Source organism: Etheostoma cragini, chromosome 3 (genome assembly GCF_013103735.1).
Source record: "Etheostoma cragini isolate CJK2018 chromosome 3, CSU_Ecrag_1.0, whole genome shotgun sequence".
Lineage (NCBI taxonomy): Eukaryota > Metazoa > Chordata > Actinopteri > Perciformes > Percidae > Etheostoma > Etheostoma cragini.
Genome location: NC_048409.1, coordinates 9,886,713 through 9,897,902, shown reverse-complemented (window position 1 = coordinate 9,897,902; position 11,190 = coordinate 9,886,713). Strand labels below are relative to the sequence as shown.

The 11,190-nt window shown below is 41.0% G+C and overlaps 1 protein-coding gene across 1 annotated transcript in view; it reads left to right on the top strand.

The window, feature by feature from the left end:
- The window catches only part of LOC117942150 (extracellular calcium-sensing receptor-like), an 8,597-nt gene extending 4,628 nt beyond the window's left edge, over positions 1 to 3,969 (top strand). Inside the window, exons 7-8 of the mRNA XM_034867478.1 lie at positions 2,822 to 2,945; positions 3,039 to 3,969. Coding sequence (XP_034723369.1) covers positions 2,822 to 2,945; positions 3,039 to 3,952 — 1,038 coding nt within the window. The 3' untranslated portion in view covers positions 3,953 to 3,969. The remainder of the gene's footprint in view (positions 1 to 2,821; positions 2,946 to 3,038) is intronic.
- Positions 3,970 to 11,190: the final 7,221 nt, after the last annotated feature.

The following is an 11,190-nucleotide window of genomic DNA, read 5'->3' as shown; positions in this document are numbered from 1 at the left end:
GAAAAATCTCAAAAATTCCATAAAACAAAGCTTTGAGATAGGTCTGTAATTAGATAAAACCAAGGAATACAGATTTCTTGTTTTAATCAGGGGTTCCACAACGGCTTTTTTGACATGTACATTGGAATGACTCCTGCTGCTAAATTAGTATTTATGATTTTTTGGACATTCAGGCCAATAGTCTCCCTGGCTTCCTTAAATAGGCAAGGTGGCACAGTGCCAGTGGGACAATGTTTTTTTTTTTATTTGATTGGCAATTTCAGTGAGATTTAAAAGTGACACAGATTCAAACTGGTTGAGGACAGTTGAGCAAGTGCATACTAACGAAGGGCCAACAGTGGGGGATGAAATATGGGCTCTGATAATGACATCCCTGCCTAAAAAGAAGTTAAGAAAACTTTCACAGACTTCAAATGAAGCTTCCAGGCAGGAGGATTGTGGAGAGTTTAATAAATAATCAATAGTTTTAAAAAGACCAGAGGCTTACTCAAATTTTGGGAGACGCTGTGTTTGAACAATCCAACAAGTCCACCACCGCTGGTGAACTTTCAGAATATCATATTATGCACGGCTACATGTAAACGTGAATATTAATTTTCATTAGCCATGTAAACAGTTTAGTCGGAATAATGTCTTTTTTTGAATAAAGGCAGAAAACAGAATATTATGTGCCTGTGTATCGGAGAATGAGACCCGCTATGTAGGGGTGTTATTAATATAGTTCTCTACTCTACTAGTGCAGGATGACTCCCAAAACAATTAATTGCATAAAATGAAATATGGTTCAATGTGAACCACAAAGTATTTGTTATTTTAAAAAAACGTTTTTCACTGTAGACACTCCCTTTACAGAGACAACTTCCAGCCCACTGACAACTGCTCCCAGAGTCTGTCCTGACAGCGGAAGTCTATTGTCCCTTATTATGAACAGTATTACAGCCTTAGCTGCTGTTGCTCCCAGTCCGCGCTCAAAATAGGGAAAGACCTTACCTTAGTCGCTGGTGTAAAGTAATGAACAAAAATCTGTTTCGACAGACTATTCAAAACGGTGAGCAAACAGGTTACCCTTATCAGGAAATCTTTACTTTAATATTCACTCACAGGATAACGTTCTCTAAGTTGCATGGACGGTCTGTGTTGAGGCGAGGTTGCTCCCCAACTCCTTCCAGTTGCAAAAACTCTCCTTCAGAGCTTAACTGGCCGCTGAGTATGATTAGACACTCCTTTCCCGGCTTTAACCTTATACCATCAAGGCCACGTGGGTAGCGGCTAACATCAAAAGACTCCAATGCTATTGCTAACAGCTTAACCAACCTTCATTTAACTGAGGAAATGTGTCCTAGTCTACTCGAAGAGACTCGGCCCCTACTTGCTAAGCTTGTAACTCCCACTTTTTCTACATCCCTTACACAATAGTTTGGTTCCTTTTTTATTACTTTTAAGCGAGAGTGGGATTCTCTACTTCGGCAAACATTCCTTTTCACCACCACTTCTGCACACTTGTTTCTGTTTTCACCCCACTTCCCTCACACCGGATAGGCTATCTTGATCTTAAATCTTTACTCCTGATTGGGTGATACATCTGTCACAAATGATATGAGGCGTCTCTGCTATCTTTGCTATTTGTACCGTTACACTACATTGTCATTTTTTAACTTTGCAGTAATACGTGTTGGTATCCAGCTGTCCTCACAGAAACTGATGTATGACGTAACAGCCTTAGCATTAGTTACTAGAAGACCTGGAAACATCCTAGTCGGTACAGTCCAAACATGTGTGAAAATGCGCCACAGCTTCACTGGTCCACTTCTCAGATATCCTCACAACAGATTTAAAAGTTTTAGTTTCTGCCTGTGTGAGGGAATTGGGAGGACCATGGCATGGTCTGAGTTTACCTAGTTTGTGCAACACTGATCCAAAATATCCTACCTCTTCTCCTTTGTTTCACTGCATGGGACACGGTGAGCACACCTTTGACAATAATGTCCAATAAATCCATTGAAGACAAAAGAAAAGTGGGAACTAAGTACGAATATGTTTTTCCCTGATGTGCGTGACTATATCTCTGGTGAAGGAGCTCCGGGTATTGCAGCAGAAAACAAAACAAGTGCAGCGCCATTTTACCCCCAATTTCCACAGGATGCGGAAGGGTTGCAGATCCGCTCCAAAACGGCGTTGGAGTAATTTGGTTTCCCTTAAAGTCAATATGTATATTTCCTCAGGATACGTAACGGCTGCGGAAGCAAACACGCAGAACTTCTATTTTTGCCTTTGCCGGAGAAGTTCTGCTGCAATTCTGTACAAGGCAGAGGGACAGGAAGTCGAGCACAGAAACCATTATATTTTCAAAATAAAATAGTGCATGCTCACGAAGGGTCATATTTTCCAGTACTACATCATGAAAACACAGCACAGAGTAGTTTCCTCTTGACTCTTCTGGATGGAATCCAACTGTTGTTGTTTTTTTGGTTCTATTCTACGTGATCTCGCAAGATCTTGTGGGTCCTCGGGATTTCAGCTGTCAGTCATAGCTGCAGCCGTTCCGCAACCAATCCGGATCATGTAGGTATTGTCGGACGGTGGACCATGGAGCAGATACACGGCGGAGCCGATCTGCATCCATTCCTCATCCAGTGGAAATTGGGGGTTAGATGTAAGACTATAAATTTAAAAAACAACCACTTGACTTGTCTAACTCAGATCGTTGAAGCTTCATTTTAGCTTCAGCTGAACTTTTGAACACAATTACATATACTGAAACAGAAGTATTGTTAAAAAAAATGAAAATGTTTTGCAGCATTTGTTAATTTCTATATGCCAGGTTCCTGTGTCAGTGTGCTCTGACAGCTGTCCTCCAGGAACTCGTAAAGTGCTGCAGAAAGGAAAACCCATCTGCTGTTATGATTGCATACCATGCCCTGAGGGAGAGATTACTAATTCTACAGGTATTGTCTTATCTTCATAAATAGTCAATGTACTGTACAAAATCAAATATACAGTATGACTGCTCAAAGCCCTTTTTGTTTAATTTATTTCAGATTCCCCTGATTGTTTCTCTTGCCCCAAGGAGTTCTGGCCTAATGCAGAGAGAGACACTTGTCTCCCCAAGCCTGTAGAGTTTCTTTCCTACAACGAGGTCCTAGGAATCATCCTGGCTACATTCTCAGTTGGTGGCGCCTGTCTGGCCATTATAACAGCGGCTGTGTTCTTTCGTCACAGGACATCGCCGATTGTTAGGGCCAACAACTCCGAGCTGAGCTTCCTGCTGCTCTTCTCGCTGACTCTATGTTTCTTATGTTCATTAACTTTCATTGGAGCACCCTCTGAGTGGTCCTGCATGCTGCGCCACACAGCATTTGGGATCACCTTTGTCCTTTGTATGTCTTGTGTTCTTGGAAAAACAATAGTAGTGTTATTGGCCTTCAAAGCTACACCTCCAGGGAGTAATGTCATGAAATGGTTTGGTCCTCCACAGCAAAGAATGACTGTAGTGTCTTTCACGTTTATTCAAGTTTTAATATGTACTATTTGGTTGGGTCTTAGTCCCCCTTTTCCAATGAAAAATGTAACCATATACAAGAAGATAATCATCCTGGAGTGTGCATTAGGCTCAGCTGTTGGTTTCTGGGCGGTGCTCGGGTACATAGGCCTACTGGCTGTCTTTTGCTTTCTGTTAGCTGTCCTAGCTCGGAAATTACCTGATAATTTTAATGAAGCCAAGCTCATCACCTTCAGCATGCTGATTTTCTGTGCAGTCTGGATCACCTTTATCCCTGCATATCTCAGCTCTCCTGGGAAATTTACTGTGGCTGTGGAGATATTTGCCATTCTGGCCTCCAGTTTTGGACTAATACTGTGTATATTTGCTCCAAAATGTTTCATTATATTATTTAAGCCAGAGAAGAACACCAAGAAACATTTAATGAACAAAAATCAATCCCAAAACATCTGAGATTTGGAAATAGTTAAGATGGCAATTTACAGTATGAACCTTATGCTTTTCCAATCAAACAAATTCTTTGTTTTATTGTTAATTAAGTGAATACATAAAGTCAAAATTCCCTACAAATGCGTGGTTCTTTCTCTTTTATAAAATAATTTCTGTTAGTTTTGGCCTGTGTATTGTTTTCCATATATTGTATCAGATGCCCAGTTTGACAACCAGACTGCCAGATAAACCTGTAAAAAACTAAACTCAGTGTGCTACAGCTGTAATTGTTAGTACAGCCATAAAAGCAACAAACACACAAACAGGATTAATATTGTATGACCAAAGATGTAACAAACTCTGGGTAAATATTGGAGATGTGCTATTTTAAAGCCCAAAAGGACGCCAAGTTGGGTTATTTCGTCCTAAACAAGTAGCAAAGCATTAGCTTCAGGCTTATTTATCACGGCTACAAGGGACAGGCATTTTATTTCATTTCAACATCCGTGTAATCAAATTGAAGTATGTAGCTAGAGTACCCAAGTTGGTTACTGAAAAAAAGTGAGACAGTAAAGTCATGGCTATATCTGCCATGCTAACCCTGCTAATGTTACCGAAGGACTAGACAAGCGGTTGTTTACAATGTGTAGCCTGATTTCCTGCATCCAGAATGGACCATACCTTCACACTGTGGCGTAGGAAGGGTCTAACTATATGCTACAACTTTTATATAGACGGTGTCTTTGCCACTTTTACTGATCTTACTGAGAAATTTCATTTGCAGCGTCATTTACAGACTTATTTAGATACTTTCAGGTCCGTCATTTTATTCAAAGCCAGAGTTCATCATTTCCTGTTATGTACACCAGCAGATATGTTGCATATGTTTTGGACCATGTTTTTGGTCATATGTCTCCAACATTTTGAATGATGCTTTTGATACCAAAGTGAAACCCTCAGCAGACATGGCCATCTTTGGAGTCTTGATTAATGAGATCTTGTTGCCCACTGATAAGAAGAATGCTTTTGCTTTTGCCTCTTTGTTAGCCCGTAGAAGAATAGCTTTACAGTGGAAATCTCCTGATCCACCTAAAGGGTCTGTCTGGCTCAGTGAACTAATGTTTTTCTTGAAACTACAAAAAATTAAGTACTTCACCAGAGGTTCAATTAGTAAATTTCACAAAATATGGGACCTGTTGATTTTGTATTTTGATAAGCTCAATACTCTCCCGTAAGACAACAGGGCCCTGATGTGTTTTTTTTTCTTCTTTTTTTCAACCATGTGTAGCTACAGGCATGTAAAATGTAAGAGTGTGGAGTGCCCCCCCCCCCCTTTTCTTTCTCCTTTTTTTTTCATTATTATGTACTTATTTTCATTATCATTATTATTATCCTTAATTATTTTAATGTCAGTAAGTGCTTGTTGTGGGTGGGTAGGTGGATGGGATTTGATTGACAAAGTAATGTTAAACCAATTCAAGCTATTCTATTTGTATGCATCATGTACAGTGTTACCTTTCTTAAATAAAAATATTGTTTAAAAAAAAAAAAAAAATGTGTAGCCTGTTTGGCGGCCGTAGCCGTCAACAGTGAGTTATTTTAACAAAAGAGAGAGGGGCTGTAAATTGAGAAGAGAGAACCTTGAGTTTGGAGTGTGCTTGGTGATTGTTGCAGTAATTCTAAGCCGATAAAGTGTGTTCAGTCGGGTGGCAGCCCAGTCTCATGGCAGTTTGTGAAATGGTTACGTTATTTAATCTATTGATTTGTGTACAGGTCACGATAATGTCACTATTTTTATGTGTTGATTACGAATTTTGATGTGGGGAGCCTATTTTGTGATCGATTATGGTAGTGAGTAATAGTGAAAAGTAAAACAACACAGGACTTACAACCAGGGCTGCCAACTCTCACGCATTGGCCGTGAGACACACGCATTTGACTGGTTTTAGACGCAACACCCCCGATTTCTCACACTGAAGTGTCAACCCGGTCGGTCAAATTTCTGAAGATGAGTTTATCTATGTTTCTACCTGTTGAGCCACTCGTGATCAACTAGTTGTGCTTTCAGAGACTGTGTGGGGGTTCAAGAGTGCTCCCTGACTGTGGAAGTTTTGAAATGTCGCAAACTGAGAACATTTTTTTAACAATCCATCCCAGGTGCATTTCCCTGGCTTCAGATATGTAATCTGAGTATCACAGACCGTCCGTCGCTTCGTGACCACTCTCTCTGTAAAAATAGAGGCGAGCAGCGCGGCTAATGTAGCAACTTCGGTTCATGTTATTGGACTCACTCTGCTGGGGACCGTGACGCATTGCATCCGTGCAGACCTCAGATGATGAGGAGCGTACAGCCTCCTCTAAACTTTGTCAGAGACCAAAGACCCAAATGGGCCTCTTTGTCTGTCAGACGGTCTGAATGAGATCCACCATATCAGCGGAGCAATAACATGCACAGCAGACTATATTACAACTCTCCAAATCTCGGACAACCAAGATGGGAGGAGTTATATTTTGAATCTGCACAAAGTTGTAAATATGAGCAAAAATCTGATGAAACACATCTGAGCTATAATATACTATATAGCCTATACTATACCATAGGGGTGATCCGAGTATCCGGCTGAAACGAGTATCCGGTACGGATAAAGCACTTTTGCAGAGTACAAGTATTTTACGAGTAATATGAGTCAATATCCGGGCTCGGATTGAATAAAACTCCTCAACTGGCCGCGCAGCGTTCTGTGATAATCACAGCGCCCCACCACGTCCGGTTTAGGCCCCGCCCAGTCCGAGTACGGATCCGGATACAGATAATTCATGTGGTAAACAGATACAGACACAGATACAGATAATGCTGTACTCGCTCATCCCTACTATACTATAAATACTATACTGCAACATTGGGCCACTATTGTGCTTCTCTAACCTCGGTGCATCTCTAAATGAAACTGTAAATAATTAATTTGATGTTTTATAAACTGAACAAATAGTCTTTATTTTCCCAAAAAGTAAACCCAGTAAGTGGGGCACAGAGGATGAGGGCCAAACATTACTGAACCTTGGCACAAAGGTAAAAGGATAAGAATCTATGTAACTCAATGGTTCTTATTCTTTAGAATGTCAGTGGTCTTAGTTAATCCCTCAACATTAATTTAACCCTGGACCGTGGTTCACCACAGACCCAAATCTTCTCAGCTGTTGCTGACATATGCTACTGTCTCTTCATGTAGCTCATTATGTTTGGCACATTGTCTGGGTCAGTTCTTATATCCTAAGAAGTTAATAATGTAAATAATGTAAATGCCTAATGCCCTAATACCTCTTGATACTACTACAGTTTTGCACATATCAACTAAGACTTGATTGCTCCATTTCTTTGCAAAAAAACTCTCCAGAAAGTGTAATTTAATGGTTTATTTTTCAAATTTTTTTCCTGGGGGGGGGGGGGGGGGGCATACACCCAGACCCCCCTAGGGAGGGCCCCATCCCTCCACATATAACAAATCCCATTTTAAACCCTGAAGGATAAAGACCCAAAGAAATTGCTTTGTACACGGCAAAATATGGGTTGGCCCCCCCAAATCTCACTCCAAGGTTTGGGGAAAAGCTGGCAGCCCTGCTTACAACGCGTCTCGTGTGTGGCAGTTACTTTCCGTGTTATTCTCTTCCTAACCACAACTGTCCCGTTGTTGTTCGCGTGTCCTTCGTGGGACTTTTCATTTTCCCAGTATTTTTTTGCTAACCACAACTGTCCCGTTGTTGTGGCCGGCAACTAGCGTTTCATTTCCCCGTTATTGTGTGCAACAGAGACCGCAGATCATGTCCTGGCATGAGCTGTTATCACTGTCCCGCGTGTGGCGTTTCCTTTCCACATTCACATTTCATCCATTAATTGTACAAGTGATAAATGAGAAAATTGTGACTTGTGCATGAATCAATAAATCATAATAAGGTGACAATATCACAAACTTGTGGGAGACCAGGTTGCTGGTGGGTAGGATTTCAAGGTAGGGTTATGGTTATTTATAGGGATGAGCCGAGTACACGGCTGAAACGAGTATCCAGTATGGATAAAGCACTTTTGCAGAGTACAAGTATTACACGAGTAATATGAGTCAATATCTGTACTTGGATTGAATACAACTCCTCAGCTAGCCTCGGCTGCGTGCTATGATAGTCACAGCGCCCCCCGCCTACACACACACGCTCTGCTCACACACAGAACACGGAGAACAGCGCTCTCTCTCTCTCTCTCTCTCTCTCTCTCAATTAGGTCCGTGGGTCTGCTCCGTTAACGTTTAGAGTTTCTTCAGCTTCAGGTTTGTTTTTAACTTTGGTTTGTAGTACTTACATAGTAACCAGTAGGTTTTTGGTAACCGTGGGGTTTCAGACATGCTGCTTGGTTTAAATTTGACGTCCTGTTGCCTCTGTCGTCGGACATCTATATATATATATTTTTTTAACCGTAGGCTGGCTTCATTAAAGTCAATGCAGATCTGAGAAACAGCATCTGCCCCCGCCCCCTCTCTCTCTCTCTCTGTCTCTCTCTCTTACTCACACACACACACACACACACACACACACACACACACACACACACACACACACATACCTGGTGTGGAATTTAAAAAAAAATAAAATAAAAAAAAAAAAAAAAATCACACTGATGATAAAAAAATTAAAAGTTAAAAAAGAAAGTTATATTGAGTATGAAAACTCTTGTTCATTACATTTTACTTCATCATTGCAACCACATGTGTTGTATTCATTGTTGCAAAACTTGACAGCACCATTGATCTGAAGCTCGATGCTGTCATGTAAATAGTTTTCTAATCAGCAATAAATATAACAATTTCTTATCAACTAATCAATTGCATGCTTAAATAACATACCGGTTAAAGCCCCCCCATTTCAAGACAACCCGACCCACTTCCGGGTTAAATTCTGCCCACTTCCGGGTTAGGCCTCGCCCAGTCCGAGTACAGATACGGATACAGATAATTTATGTGGTAAACAGATAAAGATACAGATACAGATAATGCTGAACTCACTCATCCCTAGTTATTTAGCAGTTCCTACTGTAATTCTAAGTCTAGGAATTTTGCCTGTCTATCAGGTGGAGAGGATGGCATGATTGTTATGTTTTTAGCGGCTGCCACTGTAATTCTGGGGATGGAGAGGAAGTTTTGGGTGGACGGTGAGACCGAGGGCGAGATGTCCAAGGGAGAAGCACTAGAATCCGGGAAGCAGAGAAATTGATGAGGGAAAGGCCCGAAACTGGAGCGCAGGTGGAAAGGAGCAAGAAGCCGAAAGGAGGGGACCTGGTTGTGAGGCCAGCTGACTGGAGATATTGGTTACAGGAACAAACACAAAGAGAGGGATTGAACAAAAGAACATACAAAGGCAAATACAAGGGTTTGTCTGAGGAGCTGTAACATCTGTCACCAGGTTGGCTGAAACAACGATCAAGTGAGGATGGTGAGTGGATCAAGGCTTTAATTACTGGTCTCGATTGGAGCTGATGACTGGCAGGGGAGTACGGCAAGAGACGTGATGACGAGATGACGAGCAGGTGTGGGAAGTCAGCTAGCCAGTGCAGTGGGGGGGAAGGGAAAACAAGGAAAAAATAGAGGCAGGGCAAACAGAAAAACAACAACAGGAAACCAAAGCAGGAAACATCATGCGAAACAAAACTGCAAACAAAATCGAAAAACTCAGCCAGCCCAACCATCACAGTCTAGCTATGTGAGACAAGCGTCTAGCAACATTGTTGTGTCGGATGCTGCGGTGTCAGCCTGGAAACCTTCTCCAGTATTTTTTAATTTGTACTGCAGTATCTATATTAAACACTAGCTGTCAGTATTACATATTACACCTTTAATATGGGGTTAAACAACACAACTCAGTAAAAATGTGTATGTAACTGTTATACCAGATAAAAAGGAAAAAAGGTGTAAGGGTACTATACATTTAGGAAGTCATCTTGCCTCTGTGTGTTTTTGTTTTTTTATAATTCGTTAGTTATGAGACATTGGGAACAATACCATAGTTGGATTCACATCACAGTTCCGGTCTACAATCTAGACCATAGTTTCACATTCCCAACGTTCCCGTTCTTTTAAGTATAATAACAAACACATTAGAACACAAAACAGAAGGTGCATTACTATGAGACTTATCTCCAATACATATACAGAAAGAAGATTCAAAAGTGTTGTCAATAAACGTTACATAAAATACAGTACAGTAAAAACAACCCTTAGTTACCACAGTCATGATAGCATTCAGGACAACATCCCTGTGTGTTCTGTTTGATTAACATAGGATTTCCATTTAGACCATAAGAGTACAACTCTATTAGTCTGCAAACGGAGCGAAAATTTTAGTCTTTCCATCTGGTAGATTTTATTAACACAATCTCTCCATTTTTCCAGAGTAGGGGGATCAGAAAGGAGCCAGTGTCTAGTGACAGTTTTCTTACAGGCAATGGTTAAAATTCTGAAGGGATATTTTTCTTTATCAGGTAAAAAGTTCGTATTCCCCAGGATAAAGTTGGTGAATTTGAAAGATGCTTTTGTGTTCAAAATATTTTTGATATCTTTGTGTATATCTAACCAATATTGTTTTATGACTGGACAATCCCAGAATGAATGCCAATGGTTGGCATCATCGCTTCCGCATCTTGCCTCTCTTTTAAGGCCATAAGGGCAAACTTTCAATCACAGGTCATTTCAGAGGGATGGAGCGTTCATATAGACTTTTCTGCAGATGCATTGCCCGTGCAACAGAGAGGGGAAGAAGCCCTGCAGAAACGGGTGTCTAATTCAAATTGTGTCATTTTTGTTGTTGCATTCTACCCACTGCAGCTTATAATAATAAGATAATCTGCAATAATAATGCAGATTATATTGTACATGAAGTCCACAGAAAAGACTTAGACAAGAGATAATCAACGCCCCTGGAGAAGAACATCCTCTCTCTAATGTACAGTAAGATGACGTACAGTAGAAGGAGGGAAGCTTTGTCTGAACATCTACAAAACACAGGCAGTAGGCCCACATCTAGCTAGTTGAGGGATGGAGATCTCTGCTCTCTGTATTGGTCTGTTCCTGTCTCTGGGTTTGTGTGCGCTGAACTCAGCTCTGGCCCTGAATGGTTCTGTGGATGATGGTAAACAAAGGTCTGGGCTTAGTGACCTTACTGGGATAGTGAAATGTAAGCTCCAGGGTACCACTCGTACACCTGCATTCACAATGGATGGT